Consider the following 27,723-nt stretch of genomic DNA (forward strand, 5'->3'; position numbering starts at 1 on the left):
ACATTTTACCAGGGAAAATTGGAGTCATTCCTTATGATGATTTAGTGATGCACACACAAATCAACATTCAGAAGCCTGTTCTGACTTTCTTTTTATGAGTTTTAAATAGAGCATAATGGCCATTGAAAATAAATCTTTGGATTCAAAACTTGACAATGTCCTTCAGCTCTGTTCTCTCTCTTAGATTACAAGGACATATTTCCATTTTATTGCAAATTGAACATAAGCAGTTTTACTGCACAACCAGAAGTTTAGCAAGATCATTTTAAGTTTCTAGCCTCCAGATTTGTCTTGAATGAACTTGAGGTTGTGTGTGTGTCATGGTGTGTGTGTGTGTGTGTGTATATAACCATTTTCAATGGAGGGTTGAACTGTTTTTAGATTGGCTGCGGACACTTATCTAGTGGTCGCAAACTGTAAACTTATGTGCTCTGAATTATTTTCATTTTTAGGACCAGATCTTCATGGAAAATGTGGGTGCAGTGAAGCAGCTTTGCAAATTAACCAACAACCTTGAAGAAAGAATAGAAGAGTTAGAAATATGGAACAGAAAGCTGGCCAGGCTAAAGCGGCTCAGTAGTTCGAAGTCCTCTGCCAGTGAGGCGAGCTCAATCAGGTACCTCCACAACTGCCATAGAAATTTGGAGAAAGGGAGAGTGAGGGTCTTTCTGTAACTAGAAAGACCTTTCTGTAACAATCTGAATGGTTTGTCTACCAAGCAGCAACCATTACTTTGTTTTAATTAAGTCTCTATTCATCTTTTAGAATGAATGTTTTGAAACACAATTATTTTATGTGATAATTTTCTTATTTTTTCTGTTGCTGCTTTTAAGATGAAACAAAATATAATGGATCTGTTTAAGAGTGGTGATTATAGGATGCGCTACATTTTAACAAACAGACCATCTCTCTTTTTAACAAGGAAAGGGGACCATTTCTAAATTTAGAAAACCATGTTTGATCCTCAGGGACAAAAATTATTCTATTTTTTATTACTTAAGGATGTAAGTGCATATTTTCTCGGCTATAGTTTTGAGAAAAAGGGAAATGTAAATTTTAATGCATTTATTTATATTTACTAAAGTTCTTTTACACAAAAAGAACTCTCAGTTGCCTTGACTTTCCTTTTTAAAATTACCACTGTATTACAAAAAAAGAGCCATACTGCTGTGTTAGTGACAGCCTGGGCCTTTGTCATATAACTCCCAGGGAGGCATTTGATTTGTAATTAATTTTCTCTTTCTCTTTTTAAAGCAAATTTAGCAGAGCTCTTAGTGCATCTTCTCCAAAAAGGACCATTTCCAAAAAAAACAGCAAGGTAAATAGACTTAAATTTAAAATGAACAGAGATGATATTTTCTATTAAAATGGAGTTTATGAAAATTAATCAAGAATTTTTTTCATCATTTATTTGTTGATGGGTTCTCTAGTATGTATCCTTATGCGCAAAGCCATTTAAATATTATTCCTTTAATAGATATTAATTGGTTTTTCAAAGAGGAGATTAGGGGCATTCATTTCAGAAATATTACTCTGCCAGTTTTTGTGTGTATATTCCCCAACAAGAGAAATTCATCAGCAGATGACCCTGGGTTATAAGACCTGTGTGTATTCCTTGACTTGATTTAGTCCCTTATCTTTGGTTCCAAAAGATCCCAAAGGGATGTCAGTTAATCTCTAAATCTCTCTTTTCCCTTTGACATTTGGTACTCTATATGCAAACAGAGACTAGGTATTCATTTGCTTGCAAAGCTTAAAATGTGGCAACTTTATTAATGAATGGAGCATTTCATCAAATAGGATAACATTTACAGTAAAAAGTGAAGGTTAATCATTTATTAGCTTAAAGGACAGCCTCTCCATGGCAGAGAAGTGTCAGTGAGGGGGAAGCTTCAGTCCTCTCTTCCTAGGTGCATTCATAGAAAGCTGTGAACCTCAGCTTATGCCTCAGATCCACTGATATTCCCAGAGGAAGATACTTATGACCTTCATCTATATCTTGTTAAGGGCTGACCTGATATTTGGGCCATTGTCCTGGTTTACTCTCTACTTCTTCTATACATTGCTGAACTATTCTAAGAGGATTTAAGAAGAGTTCAGTATTCTACTAAAAAGTACTAAAATGCTATGGTGCAGACAAGTTTCTTGATATATGCCAACAGATATAAATACATGGATAAATAAACATGTAGAAGTGTTCTTGGGAAAGTTTACTTAATTGCATTGGGAAACAGATAATACCATGAACTTCAAGATGTTCAAGCTGGATTTAGAAAAGGCAGAGGACCCAGAGATCAAATTGCTAACATCCCTTGTGTTATCGAAAAAGCACGAGACTTCCAGAAAAGTATCTACTTCTGCCTTATTGACTATGCCAAAGCCTTTGACTGTGTGGATCACAACAAACATTGGAAAATTCTGAAAGAGATGGGAATACTAGACCACCTGACCTGCCTCCTGAGAAATCTGTATGCAGGTCAAGAAGCAACAGTTAGAACTGGACATGGAACAACAGACTGGTTCCAAATCGGGAAAGGATTACATCAAGGCTATATATTGTCATCCTGCTTATTTAACTTCTATGCAGAGTACATCATGCAAAATGTCAAGCTGGATGAATCAAAAGCTGGAATCAAGATTGCTGGGAGAAATATCAATAACCGCATATATGCAGATGACACCACCCTTTTGGCAGAAAGTGAAGAACTAAAGAGCCTCTTGATGAAAGTGAAAGAGGAGAGTGAAAAAGTTGGCTTAAAACTCAACATTCAGAAAACTAAGATCATGGCATCCAGTCCCATTACTTCATGGCAAATAGATGGGGAAATAATGGAAACAGTGAGATACTTTATTTTGGGGGGCTCCAAAATCACTGCAGATGGTGACTGCAGCCATGAAATTAAAAGACGCTTGCTCCTTGGAAGAAAAGTTATGACCAACCTAGACAGCACATTAAAAAGCAGAGACATTACTTTGCCAACAAAGGTCTGTCTAGTCAAAGCTATGGTTTTTCCAGTAGCCATGTATGGATGTGAGAGTTGGACTGTGAAGAAAGCTGAGCACCGAAGAATTGATGCTTTTGAACTGTGGTGTTGGAGAAGACTCTTGAGAGTCCCTTGGACTGCAAGGAGATCCAACCAGTCCATCCTAAAGGAAATCAGTCCTGAATATTCATTGGCAGGACTGATGCTGGAGCTGAAACTCCAGTACTTTGGCCACCTGATGTGAAGAACTGACTCATCTGAAAAGACCCTGATCTTGGGAAAGATTGAAGGAAAGAGGAGAAGGGGACAACAGAGGATGAGATGGTTGGATGGCATCACCGACTCAGTGGACATGAGTATGAGTAAACTCTGGGAGTTGGTGATGGACAGGGAAGCCTGACGTGCTGCAGTCCGTGGGGTTGCAAAGAGTCGGACACGACTGAGCAACTGAACTGAGCTGAACTGAACTGAACAGATAATAATAGTGTCTACCTTACAAAAATAATTGATAGGATTAAATGATCTAAAGTCCTCAGCACAATGCCCAGCACATAGCAGGTTGCTCAATAAACACAAAATACTAACAATATTGTGTAGGGAAGGTGCTCTTTGTACTAACCAGTTTGCAAGGGAATAGAAGGAACTGTATCTACATCAGTGGAGGCCCTGATTGGAAGGTACTATTTGGTTCCTGTGGGCTTCCCTGGTGGCTCAACAGTAAAGAATCCACCTGTAATGCAGGAGCTTCAGGAGTCTCAGGTTCGATCCCTGGGTCAGGAAGATCCCCTGGAGGAGGGTATGGCAACCCACTGCAGTATTCTTGCCTGGACAATCCCATGGACAGAGGAGCCTGGTGGGCTACAGTCCGTGGGGTCGCAGAAGTGTTAGACACAACTGAGGCAACTTGGCAAGCACACATGCATTTGGTTCCTGTGTAACCTTTGTGGCAACCATCTTGCACCTAAGGGATCTCTTTCTTCCACAGTTTTCTCAGGATATTAATTACAATACATGGTCCATGAGAACAGACTCTGTGTCTGCCTTCCTCACTCTCTGTCCCCAGGGACTGGCACACAGTGTGTACTCAAGAACTATTCGTTAAATCAGTGCATGAATGGAGACCCCGTCTGAAAATATTCCCTGTAGGCTAACAATCTAAATTTAAAACATTAAGAGATTTAATGTCTTGGGTGCATGGGTGGCGGGGGTGTTGGGGTGTGAACACAGAGTCCAGGACTTGTATAGACATTGAAGAGCATCCACTCAATTCAAAGACCTCTTATAGTCACTGTCTTATGCCTGTGGAGGCAAAGGTGAATAAGATGTGACCTCTTCTAAGGAATTTTAAGCTAGGGACTTCCTAGGTAGTCCAGTGGTTAAGACTTTGCCTTCCATTGCAGGGAGTGCAGGTCCCCCCTACCCAGGGAGTTGGGGAGGTAAGATCCCACATGTCTTGGGGCCCAAAAACCCAAAACAGAAAACAGAAGCAATATTGTAACAAATTCAATGAAGATTTTAAAAGGGTCTATATTAAAAAAAATCTTAAAAGAAAAAAGAAGTTTAAAGTAACCAGGGAAAATCAGAAGAGAATAAAAAGACCAGCTGTACCTGGAAGTGATAAATAATGTAGACGCTCAGAGCACTGTGGGAGTAGCATGGGAACTGGGCCTTCAAGGGGGCAAAGGTTTGGCTGGAAAGTGACAGGAGCTGCCGGAGCAGTTCTGGATAGAATGACAAAAGCCAAGGTCTGGGAGCTGGTGCTGGCTTCATTGACTAGGTGGGAGTTTGTTAGGGGGGAGAGAAGTTAAGGCTGAAAATAAGTTAGTCTCAGTTTCTGGATCACTAGTTAAGGAGTTCATTTGGTAGCCATGAAGACCTTGTGAATAATAACAATAAGTTGTACAGTGTCTCCTTTCTTTACAGACAGAAAAAGGGAGGCAGCATGGCATTGAGAATACAGCACATATTCTGAAAGTGTTACTTGCTCAGTTGTGTCTGACTCTCTGAGACCCCATCGACTATAGCCTATCAGGATCCTCAGTCTATGGAATTTCCAGGCCAGAAAACTGGAGTGAGTTGTCATTCCCTCCTCCAGAGGATCTTCTCAACCCAGAGATCGAACCCGGGTCTCCTGCATTGCAGAAACATTCTTTCTGTCTGAGCCACCAGGGAAGCCCCACAGATTCTGAACCCAAGTGTTTTTTGGGTCAAAGCCTGGCTCTGTAACTTATTAGCTGTGTGATCTTGAGTGAGAACTTAGCTCCCTGAGCCTCATTTTTCCCCATCTCTAAAATAGGGATGAGAACAGTACTTACCTTATAGGGACGTTGAGAATTATTGTGAGGTTCAATAAATTAGTATACATAAAGCACTCAGAAGAGGGTGTGACACGTAAGTGCCATAAAAGTGTTCACCATTAGTATTTTCAAACCCACTCTTTCAGTGGTTCTCATACTTTGGCATATATCAGAGTCTTCCAGGGAGCTTGGTAAAATACCAATGTGTGCTGTTGCTGTGGGTGAAGTTGGAAAAACCTCAGAGTTTAAGTAAAAATCCACTGAGGACATGGAGAAGAAGGGCGAAAGGAAAGGAACTGATGCAGACACTTTTCATTGTCCTGCTTCTTATAGATCCCCAGCCCCCACCTCAGTCTGAATGGAAACCTATTGAATCAGAATGTTTCAGGGCATTTAGATTTTTAACAAGCTCCATAGTAATCTTCATGCAAACCTGAATTTGAGAACCATTAGACTGTTAATTAGATCTACCCAATAACTCTGTAAAGTAGGCAGGTATGATTTCATCCTTCCTATTTTATTGATGAAGAAATGAGGATCAATGACATTTCCATGACTTGTTCAGGGCTTGACTCCAAGTCTGACTCCAGGTCTTGGGTAATTTTCCTATATTAGGTCAAAGGATTTGGAACAAAACCATACAGATTTAAAACAATCTGGCACCTTTAGGGAGTAGGTTGGGAGGGAAGCTGCTATCCTGAAATTAATACTATTTAATTCTAATCAATTCAGTAAATTCCATTGAGTTCCTTCTGTGCACAGAGCACTAGCAGAGCATCCTCAGAACTATTCCAGTGAGGTGTGGGAATGGTATAAACCATCTACTTCTTGGTATTCAGTGCTGGTGGCTTAGTCGCTAAGTTGTGTCTGACTCTTTGTGACCCCATGGACTGTAGCCCAACAGGCTAATCTGCGCATGGGATTTTTCAGGCAAGAATACTGGAGTGGGTTGCCATTTCCTTCTCCAGGGGAATCTTCCCCACCCAGGGATTGAACCTGGGTCTCCTGCATTGCAAGTGGATTCTTTAGTAACTGAGCTATTGGTATTCAGTGAAAGTGAAAGTCACTTAGTCTTGTCAGACTCTTTGTGACCCATGGACTATACAGTCCTTGGAATTTTCCAGGCCAGACTACTGAAGTGGATAGCCTTTCCCTTCTCCAGAGGATCTTCCCAACCCAGGAATTGAAGCCAGGTCTCCCACATTGTAGGTGGATTCTTTACCAGCTGAGCCACAAGGGAAGCCTATTGATATTCAAAGCAGCTTCTTATCGCACCTATGGACGAGTCAGTTATAAAGATATATATATAATAGCCCTAAAGATTTGGGTAATTGTTAAAAAGGGTGCAGTTAATCCCACCCACAATATTACACTGAAGAACATTTTCTCTATGCAGGTAATCTGCCCAAGAAATTCAAAGACCAATTTAAGCTTTTTCTTGTCTACTGCCATCCTTCAATTCCCTTCTTACCCTGGACCCCCAGGAGGAAGCAAACATAACACTTTCTATTGCATTAGCAGGAAAACTCATATTTAAAGAGCTTATATTTAACTGGGCAGAAAACCTCTCCTATCTCTAGTCAGATTCCTCCCCAACTGCACAGCTGTCTATCCTAGTTCTGGCTCATTCCTCATGTGCAAGTTTTTAATGCCAATATGTACGCGTCCTAAAGGTTTATCTCATTCACTTCCTAGGGAGTGTAATTTACTTATTTTCATTTCCCCCTATAGTGTTACTCATCATAGTACTTAATGTATATTTGCTGAAGGGATAAGAATAAATAAGACATAGGCCTAGAACTGTTCTCAAAAATAGGTGGCAGAATCGGATACTAATATATATGATTTAAGGAGTAATTAATAGTATTTCATGCCACAAAAACCTTTCCTGCAATTTGTCATGCTGCCTGAAATTCTTCCATTGGGATTTATTCTATCATGTCTTGAAGGCATTTTGTTTTTCGAAAGTATCTTATTAAAAGAAATGGACCTCTGTCTTCTGACAATATCTTGTCTGGCAGGTCCTCTTTTCTCATAGAACTTCAAGAATAAGCGCTAAATGAATGGCACAGACAATTGTCCTGCAGGGAAAAGAGAGCATGGCCTGGAGTGCCAAGGAAAGGGAGAGACTTGCTTTGAAAGAATTTCGTTTTCAGAGAGGAGGAGGGCGAGATAGGCTGAAGGCAGCAGCAAAGATCCCCTGGGGAGTGAGTCTTCAGACATCCTTCTCAAAGTTGGTGTCACTGATTTGTCATTTCTCATTGCTGAATTTTTTATAGGTTTCTTTTTCAGGAAAAAAACAGTCATGTCCTAACTGGGTTTTCCAGAGCTTGGTTATAACCCTCATTGCTGTGATGGCATTTTGGTAAGAAAAACATCAGTGTTATTCTACGTCAAGCTCTTTTTCTCTTTCCATCTTCCTTTTTCACACATGAACTGGGGACTGACTTTCTGTTTACTTTGAAGACTGAGAAGCCCTTTAAACCAGGTGTTGGTCTTTGATTTCGCTTAGAGATGAGGGAGCCCTTTGTAACTCATTCTTTGAAGGAAAAAAAAAGCACAGGTTTTCTGCTCTTAAATATGAAATGATCTTTTCTTATAATCAACTGATTATTTTTTACTAGCTCACTGTGGCTTTCATGTTTGTGTGTATGCAGGTATGTGTGTGCATAAGTGTGTGTATATTGTTTAGTCCTGCCCTGCAAATAACTGTTGCAACCTCTTTGCTCTCCTTTCCCATCTACTTGGAGGAAAAGAGTGAGTAAACAATCAGGTACAATCCACTCTCCCTTGGATACTTACATTTATTAGGATTCTTCTGGATTTTATGCCAAAAGAGACCATGAGATTATCCCAAGATATGCAATATGATGAAATTCTAGCCAAATGTGCTAAGCAGTTAAAGCAAACAAATACAGAAAGGACACGATGGTTGCTAGGCAAGTACTGGATACCCTTGGTCTGCTATCCCTCCTCCACAGGAGGAAGAGTCATGCTTTTGTGGGATGAGAGGTTTTTCTCAGGCCTTTGGTCTTCAGACCTGTGCTGCCGCAATGATGGCTTCTCACCTTTGAGCCCTGGTCATCTTGCCTGTATCTTCCCTGCCTTCTGGTTCGCTGTATGACTATTCACAGAGTAAAATGGGTATTTATCTATCCCTCCAAAATGCTGTGTTAGTGTGAGAAAGGACTAGCTTCTGGGCCATATACCAGATGAGACAATTATTCTCAGAGGCTAAGTAAGCGATGGGCCCAAAGATGCTTCCGGTTCCTTGAAGTAAGGCAACTTCTTAGTTATAGGAGACATTGTTGGTCTCTCTGTACCCTTCTCTCCCCTCAGCATTTTAATTTTTCCCCTGCTACTGCCCACTGTGGGAAGCATCCCCAAGTATTTGACACCACTACATAGAATTTTCATAGAAGCTGGTATACTTTTTCTCTCTCCTAAATGAACTTGTCTTCTGCTAGGATTCTCAGTTCAGGAGAGAGTGAGCACTTTGACCTTTCACAGACATGCTTAACATTCTCTAAAGACACAGGTTCCCATGAAAGCCAAATGCAAAGCTTATAGGAAGTCTAATTTTGACATGAAGAGACTGCTTTTTAAATGTGCTCATCAGATCTTATGAATTCCAGTGTTGTTGACCTCCAAGACCAGAAATAGGTGGTATTAGGCTTATTGTCTTGTTTCCAGCCTGTGGTGTACCTGAGAGGGGTCAAAACCGTAAAGAAAGAAGCAGATGTCTATTTTTGGTGTATGATCCTAGAAGCTGCCCAGGCCATGCATTGACGCAGATAGCAGATGGATCAGAAAACATATTTAAGGATTAATAGTAGGGAGATAGAGAATGGGGAATGTGGGAGAACAAAGTCAGGGAGACTGGACCACAGCAAATAGTTGCCACGGCAACACAACAGATTCTGTCTGACGGCATCTTTGGGGCTCAGCATGGCTTTTACCAAGCAGCCCTGTGCCCGCTGGGTAGTAACCAGCTGCTTCTGAGAAAACTCTGGGAATTCTTTCTTTATGAGCTGAATTCAAATGAGGGGTACATTTCTTTGTAGGTATTTAATGATGGTAAACCAACTACCTTTGATGGGGAACAAAATAATGAGGAGTTGAGTCTAAGGAACCAGATGTGACATCGAGCCGGCAGGAGGTCAAGTGAGGTCCCCCTGTGTCAGGCCCACACACAGTGGGATGGTAGAGTTCTACAGAAACCCCCCCCCCCCCCCCGAGAGGAGGATGCTAAGTGTTGGGATGTGTGAGTGGTATTAGGAATAGCTTCCCAAAGCTCAGGACCTTTGAGGAAAGCCTCCACTTGGATGTATAAGTTCCGATCATTGTGGGGAGCGATACATTCATTATTTTGAAGTCACGTAAAGTGGAAATGGATACTTTATGGCACTGCTTTTCCTTCCTCTGTCCAATTTGATGCACTGAGCTCTCAAAAGACAGGCTGCAGGAAGATGTCAGGAGCGGCCAAAAGGATTGATACCTACCGCTGACTAAATCTGTGTGGCCCTTCATCTCCCTGCACCACCACGCGGCCGCCTCCACTGGGGGATGTGAACTTTACTCTGACTTTTTCCTGCAAGGAGCAGAGGGCTTCCTCCAGTGCTTTACACACTTCCTCTTGTAATCTTCCGCTAGTGACAGACACTTCTGAGACAGCTTGCCAGGGTCAGGGGGCGGCTTGTGGAAAAATGCGTCAGCTCCACCTACCCCAGGAGCCTCTGAGCTCCAGGAAGACTGGGAGATTGTTCTCACCAGGACAAAGAAGCAGAACTGTGCTGGTTTCCATGGCCGCCCACCCCCTGCTCGCTCCTCTGCGTGGTCTGGGAGGGGACATCTCTGGCAGCTGGTTACGTGAGATTTATCTGGAATCAAATCAGCCACATAACTCTTTCTTTTGTTATTTTTTTAAACAGTGGCTTGACGATAGTCTCCCTTTACATACTTAGCTTAAAAGATCAAGACCGATGCACCCCAAGTGCCCCTTCCAGGTAAGAGTTCCCATCTTGTTTTCTTTTGGGGAGGACTCTTGAAGGCCTCTTTTGTTAATTATTTTGTTCTCTTCCTCCAGCAACCTCACAAGCTCTCAGGAGCCAGCTCTGCCCTCCACAGTTTCCCCCTCAGGTAAGATCTCCCCATCGGTCACCTTCAAACCCAGCCTGGGTTTCATGTCAATTGTCAACAGAAGAACCAGCCTTTCAGGTTAACCTTGTCACTTCCCTCCCCTCTGCCTGATGCTTTGCAGCACCTAATACAACCCTGGCAACCACACTGCCCTCCTTCCAAGTACCTGAGATCACTTTCTGTGAGATCCTGCCATGTCAGCAGACTTATTGCTGCCCCATCTGGGGAACAAGAAGAGGCCTCTCAAGCCCCATGCAAAGACAGTCGGAGGAGCAGGAGCTGCATCGGGGGCCATGGGCAGGTAAAGAACAATCAACGGGTAACAACTAGTGCTTTGAACCTGAGGGGTTTGTTCCCCTTCCCAATGTTTACTTGGTTAGTCTGTTAATGAGTCTAGATAATGGTTCCACTTCTCTGTTAGGGGTGGCAAGATCTTTAAAAACACAAATGCACAAACCTGCAATCATTTCAGTTTAGTTCAGTTCAGTTGCTCAGTTGTGTCTGACTCTTTGTGACCCCATTGACTGCAGCACGTCAGGCCTCCCTGTCCATCACCAACTCCTGGAGTTCATTCAGACTCATGTCCATTGAGTCCGTGATGTCATCCAACCATCTCACCCTCTGTCTTCCCCTTCTCCTCCTGCCTTAAATCTTTCCCAGAATCAGGGTCTTTTCCAAGGAGTCAGTTCTTTGAATCAGGTGGCTAAAGTATTGGAGTTTCAGCTTCAGCATCAGTCCTTCCAATGAATATTCAGGACTGATTTCCTTTAGGATGGACTGGTTGGATCTCCTTGCAGTCCAAGGGACTCTCAAGAGTCTTCTCCAACACCACAGTTCAGAAGCATCAATTCTTCAGCACTCAGCTTTCTTTCACGTCAAATGATTACATTTACAATATTGAATTCCCAAAATATTGAATTGTTGGTGGATTCACGTGAAAGGGTCTCATTTGTTCTTTGCCAAACAAGATAGTAACAGTAGCACAAGTGGATCATCGTGCGCAGGTGGGTAGACTTTTTGGCCCACTTAGAACTTAAGAAATGATATAGCATCTGGGCTGTCTATCCAGACCAAGTGTGACAGGATGTAAATGGCTTTGAAGATTCTAATGAGTTCAGGGTAAGCTTTAAGTCCATGAAAAAAAGCTTTCACTTTCAGATTATCTTCTTGGGACATAGACAAACACACACACACACACACATGCACGCATGCATGCGCGCACACACACACACACATCCATACATACTGGTGCTCTTTTAGTATCAGAATGTTCATGTTAAAAAAGCTGAGAATTCCCTGGTGGTCCAGGAGTTATGACTCCACGCTTCCACTGCAGGGGGCACAGGTTCAGTCCCTGATCTGGAAACTAAGATTCCACATGCCACAAGAGCAAAAAAAAATATAGAAACTTGATTAAGGACAAAATTATCTCTGAAAGATCAAATACTGCACATCTAAATGTATACTAAGTTTTTTTTTTTTTCAGAAATTTCCTTCTATATACACACATATTAGCAAGTGTCTAAAATAATAATGTGTGCATTGTTCAGTCATGTCTGACCTTTTGCAACCCCATGGACTATAGCCCACCAGACTCCTCTGTCCATGGGATTCTCCAGGCTAGAATACCAGAGTGGGTGGCCATTCCCTCCTCCAGGGGATCTTCCTGACCCAGGGATTGACCCAAGTCTCCTGCATTGTGGGGATTCTTTACTCACTGGACCACCAGGGAAGCCCGATATAATAATGATGATTATGCTAATAATAACAATACATACATATCAGTGTGACATCAATTAGAATGCATGGTAACAACTCCCAAATCACAATGCTTAATGTGACAACAATTTATTTGACTCTATATATCAAATGTGGATCAAAAGAAGGATCATGTACATCATGCTGTTCAGGACTCAGCTGATGAAGCTCCTTCTCAGTACATATTTCCAGAATCTCTACAGAGGTGGTAAAAGAACAGGGCAAATTGTGCATTGGCTGTTAGGGCTTCCACTACGTCACTTCTGCTCACATGTTATTTGCCAAAGCAAGTGACATTGGTTATGTCTAATTTAAAAACAGCTGGTGAAGTGCAGACCTACACATACCTGGAAGAAGATGAACCAGAATATTTTTGAATAGCCCAAATTATGAATGACGTTATTATGGTCAATGGTTGAAGTTCGGGGGCAAACTCTATTATTTTATATTTGAAGCTTGAATAAATAGCTTCTACAAACCATTGTTATCACCATCATCAGTAACACCATGTTATGAGGTATTACTACTATAGGCCAGGCATCGTCATAAGTAGTCCACATGACTAAGTTGTTTAGTTCTTGAAAGCTGGAAAGACAGGCAGCTTTATGATCTTTTTTTCTTTTCTTTGTTGGCAAAGTAATGTCTCTGCTTTTTATTTATTTATTTATTTATATTGTTTTTCCTTTTTTAAACTTTTTTTTAATTTATTTTAATTAATTAATTTTTTTTTTTTACTTTACAATATTGTATTGGTTTTGCCATACATCAACATGAATCCGCCACGGGTGTACACGTGTTCCCAATCCTGAACCCCCCTCCCACATCACTCCCCATTCCATCCCTCTGGGTCATCCCAGTGCACCAGCCCCAAGCTTCCTGTATCCTGCATTGAACCTGGACTGGCGATTCATTTCATATATGATATTATACATGTTTCAATGCCATTCTCCCAAATCATCCCACCCTCGCCCTCTCCCACAGAGTCCAAAAGACTGTTCTACACATCTGTGTCTCTTTTGCTGTCTCACATACAGGGTTATCGTTACCATCTTTCTAAATTCCATATATATGTGTTAGTATACTGTATTGGTGTTTTTCTTTCTGGCTTACTTCAGTCTGTATAATCGGCTCCATTTATGATCTTTTTTTCCCCAGTGAGGAAGCTAAGACACAGAGTTTTCCCCAAAGCTACAGGAAGCAATGTTTACACTGTTTCTCTCATGAAAGCAATTTTTGATTGAACTTGGAAACAGATGCATCACTATAGAATGAAGATAGAAGTTCATTTTAAAGAAAGAAATTAATTTCAGTCATCACATCCTCAATGGCTTAAATATGGAAAAATCCATTACTGTCATAAAAATCCCCCAGAACCTTCATCTCTTGTTTAGAGCACGTGGAAGCTTGTGGCTGGTCAATTTTCCCTTACCATGGGCGTCTACCCTGGGGACACTTGGTGTCCTTTTCTGAGAGCAGTGCTCAGATGAGACCATCTCACTCATGTGAGGTGGATAATCATGGATCCTGAACAGGAAGAGGTTGGACACTGGCCCGATCTTCACTTCCAAAAAGTTTTTTGACTTTTGTGCAAATTCACTCCTATAGCCACCATCTCTTTCCATCAAGGGGAGATTGGGAAGAGCAGACCTTATCAAACCAAATGAAGATTTGCTGCTCTCTGGTCTGGGACAATGAATGTTCTTGTGTTTCCATAATGAACTGAAACACTGGAGAGACTCCTAGAGAGAGAAGATCTGCCCCAAGCGTCTGGCTGTGTCCTCCTAGACACAGCAGTCAACTTCTCTGGCTAAGAATGGAGTTGAAATTCTGCTTTATCAGGCTCTCTGACACATGGGGCAATTGTTTCCTCTTCTCTCTTTCCACTTGAAAAAAATGAAAAGGATTGAAATGTTCTGTTTACTATCACCTTCAGGAAACTTGAAAAGTCTGGGGGGTTTAGAGTTACAGAAGGTCATAGAGCAGCTACTCCAGTGTTGCCCTGATTTTTTGACCCTGAGATTATGAATCCATTATGCTTTTACAATTATTTGACTGAAAAAGTATTAATACATAGAGGGAGAATGTAACTATAAGTTTAGTTAAGCTTTCAAATGAATTGTTTTTGTTAATCTAACAACATTTGAAAAATGGTATATATCTATGGGAGAGATGTTACTTTTTAAGTTTACAACCAACACCACAGACCCCTTTATGCAGTCATCTGGGGTTCCAAAGTCCCCAGGTCAGGAGGATCTCTGATTTGTACCAGCTTATCCATTTTACTGCTGATGGAACAGAAGCTTAGCATTTTGGTTAAGATTCTGCAGTGAATCACAAGTAAAGTTGAAATTGAAATCTAGGTGCCCATCCCCACCATTCAACCTTTATTTATTTGAGCTTGTGTGTGCATCTACCTGAGATCAACTCTAGAAGATGCAGAAAGTGTCTATTCTGTGGTTCTAGAAAGCAGTCAGCACCCTATGTCTCCTCCCCTTTGCCTATAGCCATTTTTTAAAAAAAATTAGGGAAATACAGCTAATTAGGTCTTCCCTAGTGGCTCAGATGGTAAAGAATCTACCTGCAATGCCAGAGGGTTTGATCCCTGGGTCGGGAATATCCCCTGGAGAAGGGAATGGCCACCCACTCCAGTATTCTTGCCTGGAGAATCCCTTGGACAGAGAAATCTGGTGGGCTACAGTCCATGGGGTCGCAAAGAGTTGGACACGACTAAGCGACTAACACTACTACTACTGCAGTTATTTACAAGATTGTGTTAGTTTCAGGTGTACAGCAAAATGATTTAGTTATATATATATATATATTTATATATATATATAATTTCCAGATTCTTTTCCATTATATGTTGTTATAAGATATTGAGTATAGCTTTCTGCGCTATATAGTAGGTCCTTGTTGGTTATCTGTTTTATATATAGTAATGTGTGTATTTTAATCCCAATCTCCTAATTTGTCTCTTCTCCCCTTTCCTGCTTTTTCCCCTTTGGTAACCATAAGTTTGCTTTCTATGTCTGTGAGTCTCTTTCATGAGTAAGTTCATTTGTGTCATCTTTTTAGATTCCACGTTTAAGTGGTGTCATACGGTATTTGTCTTTCTCTTTCTGGCTTACTTCACTTAGTATGATCCTCTCTAGGTCCATCCATGTTGCTGCAAATGGCATTATTTTATTCTTATTATGGCTGAGTAGTATCCCATTGTGTGCCTATAGCCACTGAGATGTCGTTCCCACTTCAGGATATTTCTGGGGGTCTGAAGAAAGGCATTTTCCCCCCTGCTGATGTTCCATCTCCCCACTCTGTCCAGAGCACCATGTAACACCAGAGTTTCTAAATCCAACAGAGGAGAAAGTTAGGCAAATATTTGTTTCAACAGGTGTTTCTGGGGCATTTAGACCAAGTACAAATTTACAAATACATTTTTCAATTAAAAAAATGTAGAATAACCCTCAGTAGGATGTGGAGTAATATCTCATAGTTTACCAAGCCTCATAACACACTTATGAGCCTCCTTTCTGAAGAGTAAGAATACTAGTAAAATAAACAAAGGGAAATTGACATTTTTATGATATGTTGAGCTCAAGCCATTATTCTTCCTTTGGGCCTGAGTTGATTGCTTAAAGTGTCTTTCAGAAAGGTTATATCCCCTCTTCCCATACCTAATAAAAGGTTTGAGTAAAACTAACAAGTGGAAAGCAGGTACTTCAAAATATTCAACTTATATTCTGAGGAACTGAGTATGATGGAGTAGATTTTAATCTATGGAACGAATAAAGATTTAAATAGGCAACAGAATTAGATATTGAAAAGTTAAACACCTATGGGAAAATGCACCAACAGAATTATGTAGGTTTTAGGAGATTTGGTAAAGTTTTTTAAAATCTCACACAGCAAGAAACATCTGTAAGTCATGCTTACTTTGATTTGGAGACCAGATCTGAGAAGAGCCAGTGGTTGAAAGAAAATGTTTCCCTGCGTTAAAGGACTCAGTCATGGATTGGTTGGGCTTATTGACTTTTTCTTGGCCTGAGTCTATTTCAGTCAGGGAAGAGAAAGGCATCCAAGATGCTGTACTGGGACTCAGCCATCAGTACAGTTTTACAAGTAATGCAGTATACACATTCTACCACGACAGGGTATGCTTTGGTTGGACACGAGCTTAAATCTCTCTTCTCCAGAAGTTTCTAATTTAGCTTATGGGGAGATCTCATCTGCTGATTGTGAAATATATCTCCAACTGTACAATGAAAACCATTGGGAATGTATGTTAAGTTTGTAGGGAATGTTGCTAGAAGGCTCTTATAAAATGAGAGCTACTCCTGTATGACTACAGGAGAATTTATGGTTTTCCAATAGCCAGCCCTTCAGAATTGAACAGTCTTGCCTCAGAAAAGTGACAAAGTAGAGGTGTTTTATAGGAGACTTAAAACTTCTTATTTCCAATCCTGCTTTTGAAAAGCCATTTTCATAATTCTAAGCTGCAAGCTCAACTTCACCTTTTTATTATCGTTAAAAAATACCTTATCCCGTCAGAAGCTAAATCCTATCCTAGGGTTCTATGTCTCCAGGAATGTGGAAACACGCTTCTGTGAAAATAAGGCAACTCTGTAGTTCGGCTACCAGACTTTATAAATGAGCTGTTTTCCTGCAAATTCAGCAGGAAAATAGAACAAAAGGTAAGGGGAAAAAAACAGGATAGATAAGTCTGGTTTCCCCTTCTCTTTATGCCTCATTTGCCTTGTAAATTAGCCTTCTATGGAAGTAAATCATAAACAAAACTCATAGCAGGAGACATGTTTGAAAATTATTAGTTGAAGAGCTGGTAATAGCTCTTCAAGATTACCTCAAGGTAATCTTGAGGCTTTTTAGACAGCACATATATTTATATGTAAAGGGAAATAAATATTCAATTTTCTAGAAAATCAGTATATATTAAGGTCCATTTCTTCTTAAAGTGAAGTATCACACTGGGGAAGAGTCTCAGCAAACTGGCCTTGCCTTCCAGTTGTCTCACTCCCACTTGCTAATGAGATGAAAAAGTCCAGCTTCCTCATCTACCCCCAGCATCCCTCTGCACCCAGCCCCTAGGGGTTCCTCCTTTGAGTGTGGAAGAGAAAACATTTCTCCAGAAGACACATGGTTGGCTTTCTCTTCTCTCTTCCTCCCTCTTTCTTGACATCCCTCCTATCCTTCCACAAATATGTACTGAGCACCACAGATGAGACTGGCATTGTCAAATGTGGGAATACAATAGTGAATGAGAGGCAGTGTTCCAAAAGCTCACAGTTGGGTGACTGGATAAGTAAACCAGCCCTTCCACTTCATGTAAGAAGTACTAACCAGGACAGACAGACACTCAGGAATACACGCTAGCTTTGCTTTCTCGCCTGAAATTCCACACAGAAATTAGTTTCACATCTTGTTTCTTTTTCATTGCCATGAAAGCAGAACATATTGTGTTAACTTATATCTCTTGTTAAATAAGGTTAATGTCTTTGTGTTTTGCCCAAAATTATACTGAAAAACATAGATATTATTTAATGAAAATGAAGGACTGCAATAAAGAGGACATTTACTTGAAAAAAATCTGCAAATTTAAAGAAATTATTGAAAACACTTTAAAATTCTTTTGTGAGGTTAGCTTAGCAACTCACTAAATGATGGCTTTCACTATCCACTTTAAAAAGATACACTTTTTTTTTTTCCACAGCCTTAACAACTATTATCTGAATGGTTACCTTTTCAAAATTGCTTTTAAAATGCCTTTTTGGCTCTGACAGATCATAACCACTCCCCTGGCTTCCTTCCCCATCAGTAAACTCTGACCCCACACCAGTGATATGATTCTTCTTCTCAGATGACTTCAGCTCAGTTTTTACTTTGCATGTGTGCTGAGTCCATTCAATCATGTCTGACTCTGTGAGACCCTATGGAATGCAGCCCAACAGGCTCCTCCGTCTGTGGGATTCTCCAGGCAAGGATACTGGAGTGAGTTGCCATGCCCTCCTTCAGGGGATCTTCCCAACCAGGGATCAAACCCGGGTCTCTTATGTCTCCTGCATTGACAGGCAGGTTCTTGACTATTAGCACCACCTGGGAAGCTTAAGCTCGCTTTTTTTTCTGTATGGATCACATTATGCTTGGAGTTACTGACAATTCAAAGAATGCTAACAGAGGTTCCCTATTCTGGAGTTTTTTGTTTTTTTTTTTTCTTTTCTTTTGACTGCCCCACTCAGTACATGGGATCTTAGTTTCCCCTGACCAGGGATCAAACCCATGCTCACTGCAGTTGGAAGCGAGAGTCTTAACTGCTGGACTGCCAGGGAAGCCCTGGAGGTGTTGAGAAAGGGCAAAAATACATGAAAGTTAAGTAACAAAACAGAGATAATAGCCCATTGGTACAGTGATCGAGAAGATATCACTAACTGGTCACCACTCTGAGGATTCAGTAATAATATACACTACAGCATAATAATAATACACCCTCCACTGGAAAGGCTGGAGCTCTGAGCTACAGTGATCTAATTTGGGATGGTGTCTTAGTCGGCTGGAGCTGCCAAAATAAAATGCCATAGACTAGGTGGCTTAAACCACAGAAATTTATTTTCTCACAGTTCTGGAGTCTAGAAGTCCAAGATTCAGGGTTTACGAGGTCTGATTCCTTGAAGTCCCACTCCTAGGCTCAAAGAAGATACACAGTTGGCTTTCTCTTCTCTCTTCCTCCCTCTTTCTTGACGTCCCCCCTTCTATCCTTCCACAAATATGTATTGAGCATCACAGCTGAGTGTGGCCTTGTCGAATGTGGGAATATAACAGTGAACAAGAGTCAGTGTTCCAGAAGCTCACAGTTGGGTGTAGAGAGATGCCTTCTCTCTGCCTCCTTGCAAATTCTCTCCTCCATACACACAAGGCTTTTCATGTCCTAATCTCCTCTTGTTATACGAATGCCACACACATTGAATGAAGTCCATCCTAACAGCTTCACTTTAATGTAATTATTACTTTAAAGGCCCATCTCCAAACACAGTCACGTTCTGAGGTACCAGGGGTTAGGGCTACATGTGTGAAAATTTGGAGAGCTTTAATTCATTCCAAAACAGGTGGCTTTTTGGAGAAGGGAGACAACAAACTAGACCTGTAAGAAATGGCATAGGGAGGACTTCCCTGGTTGTCCAGTGGTTAAGATTCCATGCTCCCAATGTACGGGGCCCAGGTTTGATCCCTGGTCAGGGAACTAGATCCCACATGCTACAACTAAGACTTGGCACAGTCAAATCAATTAAAACAAACAAACAAACAAATAGTGGCATAGGGATGTGATGGGCTGAAAAGTGAGAGAGAGAAAGGGCGGGGAAACATTCTGCTGACTGACAAGCTAGGCCACACACTGGGTTTCTTCTCATCCTGAGCAAGCTTTAAGACTGACAGCCGGTTTCCTCTTCAACAGGCAGAAGCACATCATTCTTGGCAGCAGAGGCACAAACCAACGTTGACTGGAGGAGTGATTGTAAGTTTACATTGAAGTGACTCTCTTCTTTGGCTTTGTGGAGTGAGGCAGAGTAACAACAAGCTATGAACGCGATACTGGAGAGAGGTACAGGGACAGAGGCTGCACTCTGCCCCAAACCCCTGTGGGGATTACAGTTTTTTGTAACCAATGCCAACCTAACTATTAAGGAAGCATTGGAAATGGTTGCATACTGCTAGGGATTTGTGGTTAATCTTCATGGATTCTAATAATTTATTTGAATTTCCTGCTCTCTTCTTCTATTTTTCTGCTGTTTTTAGTTGGTTTTCTGTTTCCTAAAAAAAAAATATGTATATATATATCTTTCTTTATTGGCCAGATCGCATGTCCCATTACACTGTCCATTTTCAATAAATTTCAACTTAGTAGGACTTCAGTGATTCAGGTTTTCTTTTGGACTTATGGGGCTATCTACTGGAGCTTGGGTTTTGTTTTATTTTTTTAGTTTTCTTAAAATATACCGTAATAGCAACAAAAGCCTTCTCCCCTTCTCTCTTTATCTCATTTGAATGCAAATGGAATCCATTTATCTAGAAAACTCTTATTTCATATTCTGTAATTTGGAGCCTGCACTGGAGCACAATGCTCTTTTCCTCTGCAGAAGAGTTTACTTTCTTTATTTCTTCTCAATTCAGGGATTGATACAACCATCAGTTCTATTCAGATTATGGAAATCCAGCAAATAATAGATCGGCGGTATTGCAGTAGAAGCCTCCAGTGTGGGTGTGTAAGCCCCCCACTATCTCCCATTGTTTCTGGAATTTACTCAGGGCTCAGGGCTTTGGAGATTGGAATGAAAGCTGATGTTACATGACAAAATCGATGTGTGCTTACATGGCTCCTCAAGTGGAAAACACATTTGTTACATGGTGGACGAGGGAATCGTAAAATGGTTGGTATTAGCAAATGTCAATAAGCCATGGCTCCAAAGATTACAGTCTCCTGGTTTAATGGGTAAGTCCAGAGCAAAAAGCTTAAGGGGCAGCTCTCGGAGGCCACATACCATAGGCACAGAGCTGTTAGTTAATTTTATAGAAAAGGAAGACATTATCACTGATGGCTCTGAGTTACGAGTGAGCTGACATTTATATATTTTAATAACAAGGGATATCATTATTTTAATTGCTGAAAAAATAGAGCGTATCCTAACCTTTTCAGTTAAGAGGAAAAAAATCTAGGCATTGCAGAAGTTTACGGCAACGTTCATCTCTTGTGAATCACATGCATCGAGGTAATGACGAATCTAGAAGCATAGAGGGCAAGCACAGAAGCTTCAGTAAACACACTATGCAGGTTGAAGGTATTAAGAATGGAGAGGCTTTATTTGATAGGTATTTACTGGTTTAGTTAAGCCTGCTCATATTTCAGCCTGCTAGATTAAAGGCAAGGCTGCACATTTTGCAGACCACAGGCTCTAGGTGCTCAGTCTTCAGTGGTTACAGCATGTTGGCTCAGTAGTTGTGGCACACAGGCTCAGTTGCTCTGTCACATATGGAATTTTCACAGACCAGGAGTTGAACGCATGTGCCCTGCATTGGCAGGTAGATCTTATCCACTGGATCACCAGGGAAGTCCTCTCAGCCTTATTTCTTTTTAAGCTTGATATAGCTTAGGCTTCAGGCTGATGGTCCTGACTTTTATAAAAAGAATTTATATATATATATATTTTTTTCATTTTTGGCCTTGCCACACAGCTTGTAGGATCTTAGCTCCCCGACCAGGGATTGAACCCATGTAGTGAGAGTTCGGGCGTCCTAACCACTGGACCACTGGGGAATTTCCTGGACCTGATTTTTGAAAATAACCTATATGACACTTTATTATTTGTTTATGACCTTTACATTCATTATCTCATTGAATTCTCACAAAATCACACAAGGTTGGTATTATTTATCCCCATTTTGAAGTTAAAGAACTTGAGGCTCAGTGAGCCTGAAAAAGTCAGAGACAGACATTAATTGGTTTGGTAGAATGATGTGATGATGAATAGTAAGATGATTTGGGTTCAAATTCCAGTTGACAAGAAGTTCATTCTCCTTGCGTACCGGCTTCCCGTCTGTAAGATCAGGATATTTACTACCTAAGTAGTTGGGTTTCAGGGAACCACGCAGATACTGGGAGGCACACAGCAGGAAACGACTTCTATTTATCTAAGCTTACTGTGGTAGGACAAAGTCCTCCTGATCCCAATTCACATCTATTGCTTTTATTTTTGCTTTCTCATTTTTAACAACTCAGTTTAGTATTCATTAAAGAGAATTTAAAATGACTGGCCCTTTCCCCCATTTATCTGGTTTTATTTCTGTATATAATTCAAGGGATAGGAAGGTCATAAGAACTTGTATTAGATACAATGTACCTTTTTGCTTGAGTTTTCATTACAATATGAATCAAAGGAACTCCCCCCCTTTTCCCAACCATCCCTCCCCAAGGGTGGGAGGAATCCCTGTATAAGCATTTCTATCCTGAGGTTTTCTCCATTACTCAATGATAATTAGGACTGTAATAATTTTCCTTGATTCCATTTTTGAAAGTACGTGGTATTTCCTGCTGATGTTGTCTAAAAGGGAGTGATTTACTGTATCAAAGCAGGTAGTTATTATTTCCAGTTCTTTCCAGAGGGACTGTTTAGTTTGAGGCCTTTGCCTCATTTGTTTTCTGAAATCTCTGTCTCCTTAAGGGAAGTTGAAGTCATTTCCTATTGGTTTAGTTTTGTACATTTGGTGGAGGATTTGACTTTCCATCATTTCTTCTGTGTATTCTAAGAAACTATGAATCTGTTTGTGGTATATTTGATAGAGTTTGATCTGAAAGAGATCACTTTGAAATTTGACAGGTATATCTCTGAAAAACATGAAACTGTGCCATGTTAAACTTGATTTTCTATATCTATCACATATAATAGAATATTTCACAGTTTATGTAGTATTCAAAAATAGAAAAAAGACTGAATCCTTCCCTGCATATTTTGATTTGTGATTTTATTTTTTCCCTTAATTAGGTCTGGAAATTACTATTACCATATTCCTGTTAATAAGTACACACCCACCAATGTCAAATTCTCTCTGGAAATCAAGTAAGTTCATAGCTGTAAAAGATAAATCTGGTTTTCTTATATTATAATTCTGTTTTTATTATCTGAATACCAAGCCTGAGTTTCCCTCACAATTTGATTAATAATTTAGGAGGTAGAATGTTTTCAGTTAAAGAATGACGATTGGGTTGAGGGGTGGGCCAGTTTGAGGGAGGGATTTTCAAAATGAAGCCTGGGACCTTCCAAGCTTCTTCCAAGGGATAGAAAGGCTGTGGGCTGTATGCTCACACCTGCAAAGTGAGCCTGACCTTGGATTTGATGTTCTCAGGCTGCCGACTGCCCTTGGCTGTGTCCCTTTGAATTGCGGTGGGAGCTAGAGTAATAGCATGTTCCCTGGATGGGGGGCTGCACATTTCTCTGAGCTCCTTGGAACAGTGCAAATGCAGACACCATCTACTTCCCCACAGGGGAGTTAAAAAATGGAGTCAGAGTTTGGAGCTGGGCAGACCGGGGCTCAGATTTTGTCTCCATCACTTATTAATTCTATAATCTTGGAAAAACCACTTATCCTCACTGACTACTGTTTATTCATCTATAAGATGAATTTGACATTATATCATAACATGGAGAGCCTCTGTGAGAATCAGTGATAATAATAGCAAAATTAATTACTACCATTTGCTGAGCACAGACTATATGCCAGACACTCTACACTTTACTACTGGGTCATATAGTCCTCACAACAACCCTCTGAGGTTGGTGTTTTTTTCTAGTTTATACTTTTCAGATGGAGAAGGCAATGGCACCCGACTCCAGTACTCTTGCCTGGAAAATCCCATGGACAGAGGAGCCTGGTAGGCTGCAGTCCATGGGGTCGCTAAGAGTCGGACACAACTGAGTGACTTCACTTTCACTTTTCACTTGCATGCATTGGAGAAGGAAATGGCAACCCACTCCAGTGTTCTTGCCTGGAGAATCCCAGGGACGGAGGAGCCTGGTGGGCTGCTGTCCATGGGGTTGCACAGAGTCGGACACGACTGAAGTAACTTAGCAGCATACTTTTCAGATGGGAGCACTTAGTTTAGAGAGGTCAAAAAGCTTGTCCTGAAAGTCAGAGCAAATAAGTGGTGGAGATGGGCTTCCAATCAGCCCTTCCATTCGACCATCACTTTCTTGCCTCCCCAGTGAGTTGAGACCCATAAGAACATCGCCCCGTCCTGGCACACAGCAGGCACTTCACATTATGACTACCTTTCCTCCAAAATCACAAAACTCTAATCTATTTTATCAGCTATTTTGAATAATCATGGTACTTTAGAAGACTTTCACAGAAATTATGAAGTGAGGTACTCACCATGAAGATGGTGTTTGTGTCTCTTGATGTTAGTTTCTCCTTTGTCCCTTCTACATTTCCTCTCTCTCTTTCCTTTCTCCCTTTCTTTCGCTTTCCTCTGCCCTCCCCTCTCTCCCTCTGCTTCCCCAGCTCTGTTATTCTTCCTCCATCATTTCCTCCCACTCCACTGTGGTGTCTTCCTCTGTTTCACTCAGACTTCATACTCCTTTCATCAACTTTGCTTCTGCTGCTGCTGCTGCTAAGTCGCTTCAGTCGTGTCCAACTCTGTGCGACCCCATAGATGGCAGCTAATAACACAAGCCAACTGCTTGCCTTGAAATGGTCTTTTTCAAGCAGCTAAAATTTCATGACTCAGAATCCACCATATTACAAGGCAGAGCAAAAGCTAAGTGTACTACTCTCTAGCACTCTCTGAGCTGCCTGGGACAGCGTTTCCTCATTTGTCCCTAGCTTCGATGGAAGGAAGGAAGCTGAAGTCGTATATCCCTTGAAGTGGCAGAAGCTTGTCTTGAGTCACTGAAAAGTGGGTGTTAGTCACTCAGTCGTGATCAACTCTTTGAAACCTTATGGACTGTAACTTCTGTCCATGGAATTCTCCAGGAAAGAATACTGGAGTGGGTAGCCATTCCCTTCTCCAGGGGATCTTCTCAACCCAGGGTTTGAAACTGGGTCTCCCATGATAAATCAGGCTTTAGGAATCATTTTCTTTCTAACAGTGGTGATCTTAAAGTAACACATATACTCAACCAAGATTGTAGTTGTTCCAGAAATAGGTCGACCTCATCCTCCTGATGATGATTCCCGGGCCAACCTTTAGAGAAGAACCATTCTTTCTGACATGTCTTCCACTCTGATAGCTTTGAAAGTGAAGTGAAAGTGAAGTCGCTCAGTCATGTCTGACTTTTTGCGACCCCTTGGACTGTAGCCCACCAGGCTCCTCTGTCCATGGGATTCTCCAGGCAAAATACTGGAGTGGGTTGCCATTTCCTTCTCTAGGGGAATCTTCCCAACCCAGGGATCAAACCCAGGTCTCCCACATTGCAGGCAGACACTTTAACCTCTGAGGCACCAGGGATAAGGACTGATAATTCCTAATGGGGCTCACCCCACACCCATACTTGTGTTGTCTTCTTCTCTGATTCAAATGAGACCTATCCGGACCAGAAGTTTGCAGAATTTCAAATCCTGGAAATGTCAGATGAAAGCAAATTCAGCTGGCAGTGAAAAGAGAAGGGATATACCCCAAAATTATTTTTTAAATCTATGGAGATAAGAAGTTCTAATATTGAAATGACTTAAGTCATGAGACTAGATTTTCAAGACTGTTGTATGTTGCCTCAGTTTTAGTTTTAGTCAGTTCCAGTCTACTATATAATACTGGGTGGCTTAAACCACGGACATTCATTTCTCACAGTTCTGGAGCCTGGGAAGTCCAAGATCAAGGCACTGGCAGATTTGATGTAGAATGAGAGCCCACTTCCTGGTTGATAAGTAGCCGTCTTCTCTCTATGTCCTCACATGGCAGAAGGGGTGAGAGGGCTCTCTGGGGTCCTTTTCATGAGGGCACTAACCCTACTCATCAGGGTTCCACCATCAGGATCTGTCACTTCCTTAAGGCTCTACCTCCTAACACCATCATATTGGAGGTTAGGATTTAGACATACGAATTTGGGGGATGGGGGGCACAAGCATTTAGTTGACAATAGTAGTCATCTGAGATTGAGTTTCTTTCTTTTATAATGAGATGTGAACTAGTATATTGGCATTCGTGAATTTTGTGTAATAACAGGCCTATTTGGAACTTTGAATGGATTTCAAAGTTATGTTCCCATAAGCCCTCTTCTTCTCAAGGTGTAGCCTATGGGAGCTGATAACTGCTTTTCCACTTGCCGTTTCTTTCGTTTGTCTCTTGAAGCACAACAGAGCCACTGATAGTCTTCCAGTGCAAGTTCACCCTTGGAAATTTGTGTTTCCGTAGTAAAATCGAGGCCAAAGGGATGGAAAGTCAACAGGAAGTCTCCCAGGAGATGACACAGGTAACAATTTCCAGCTCCTCGGCATTCTGCATTCCAGAAGTGCATCTCTAGTGTTGGCACAGCCTCTGATCCTCACAAAGACACAGATGCCGCGGGTCACATGTCAGTGCTTCCCTTTGCTGACCCTGGTCACAGGAGTTGGCTCGGCATCTTCTGTGCATCCTTTGGAAGCTGCAGACTTCTCCAGCAACACCATCAAAAACTGTTGCCACAAACACCTCTCCTACTGCAGTCAAGGGAATGCTTTTCAGCCTGGGCTTTTTCCAAGGAAGAGTAAAATGTAGTTATGTGATGGCTGTCTCTTTCATTCATTATTTAGGGATATCAGCACATTTGGAGCCTCCCTGTAGCGCCACTCTTCGACAGTGGGTACCATTTCCGGGTAGCTGCACCGGTAAGCTCTCTTTTTTTTTTCTTTTCAGTGAGAAAGAAACGGACCATTAGATAAATAGAGAGATAAATGGTGGTGGTGGTGGTTTAACCACTAAGTTGTGTTTGACTCTTGAGACCCCATGGACTGTAGCCCACCTGGCTCCTCTGTCCATGGGATTTCCCAGACAAGAATAGTGGAGTGGGTTGCCATTTCCTTTTCCAAACAGATAAGTAGATAATTTTAATTACAACTAATTTGTACATTAATCATTCTTTCCCCCAACTCCCCTTCTGACAGGATTTAGCTGACTGTTCAACGGACCCTTATTTTGCTGGGAAATTCTTTACAGACTACTTCTTTTACTTCTATCGACATTGTGTGTAATTTATTCAAGTTTGTTTGGGGACTCTGCCCAAGAAAAATACTCCAATATAGTTAACAGAAACTTTTATCCTCTTGCAACTTCTCTCTACCCTTTGTAAAACATTCACGTTTATTGCCAAAGGGCTTTTTCCAGGCTTTGGCTACCAAAGGTTTTGAGACATTAGTGAGGAGAATAAAGTGTTTGCTGGAATTTGAGATACTGTGGTGTTTGATTTTGCCGTGACTATGAGGAAAACATTTCCTGGAGTAAACAGCACTGTTGGATTTGAAAATACTGTTTCTGTTCCTAAGGAAGCTGTGAGGTCAAAATGGGCAGGTTTGACTTTACTTTGTCTTCATATATCTCAGTGCTTTTGAGGAAAACAAAAGACCCATTTCAGCCATGTCAACTTGGACCCACTAAACACAGACTCTTGAGAATTTGTGATTTGGTGTGTGTTGGGGGAGGGGTGGGTGGTATCTGATGCTGAGCTCACATTTAGGCAAGCTATTACTATGTGTATATGTGTGTGCGTGCGCTTGAACTACGTACACTATAACTTGCTAATAAACTGGATTTTAAAAAAATAATATCTTTGTAATGTTACTTTGTAATGTTTGATGGGTGCTAAACTTTTATGCTTACTCCTTGGAAGGAAAGTTATGACCAACCTAGATAGCATATTCAAAAGCAGAGACATTACTTTGCCAACGAAGGTCCGTCTAGTCAAGGCTATGGTTTTTCCTGTGGTCATGTATGGATGTGAGAGTTGGACTGTGAAGAAGGCTGAGCACCGAAGAATTGATGCTTTTGAACTGTGGTGTTGGAGAAGACTCTTGGG

The 27,723-nt window shown here is 41.2% G+C and overlaps 1 protein-coding gene across 2 annotated transcripts in view; it reads left to right on the forward strand.

Annotated features, from left to right (window-relative positions):
• Positions 1-27,097, forward strand: part of MYRFL (myelin regulatory factor like) — a 123,941-nt gene extending 96,844 nt beyond the window's left edge. The window contains exons 14-25 of one of the 2 annotated variants that reach the window (XM_025283961.3): positions 453-616; positions 1,255-1,318; positions 7,561-7,646; positions 10,213-10,287; positions 10,368-10,420; positions 10,542-10,721; positions 19,641-19,700; positions 20,357-20,444; positions 22,723-22,797; positions 26,088-26,145; positions 26,465-26,539; positions 26,816-27,097. In XM_025283961.3, the coding sequence (XP_025139746.3) occupies positions 453-616; positions 1,255-1,318; positions 7,561-7,646; positions 10,213-10,287; positions 10,368-10,420; positions 10,542-10,721; positions 19,641-19,700; positions 20,357-20,444; positions 22,723-22,797; positions 26,088-26,145; positions 26,465-26,539; positions 26,816-26,902 (1,065 nt within the window). In that variant the 3' untranslated portion in view covers positions 26,903-27,097. Of the gene's footprint in view, positions 1-452; positions 617-1,254; positions 1,319-7,560; positions 7,647-10,212; positions 10,288-10,367; positions 10,421-10,541; positions 10,722-19,640; positions 19,701-20,356; positions 20,445-22,722; positions 22,798-26,024; positions 26,146-26,464; positions 26,540-26,815 lie in introns of both variants that reach the window. The other variant, XM_025283959.3, reaches the window with a different exon arrangement.
• Positions 27,098-27,723: the final 626 nt, after the last annotated feature.

Source organism: Bubalus bubalis, chromosome 4, assembly GCF_019923935.1.
Source record: "Bubalus bubalis isolate 160015118507 breed Murrah chromosome 4, NDDB_SH_1, whole genome shotgun sequence".
NCBI classification, from domain to species: Eukaryota; Metazoa; Chordata; class Mammalia; order Artiodactyla; family Bovidae; genus Bubalus; species Bubalus bubalis.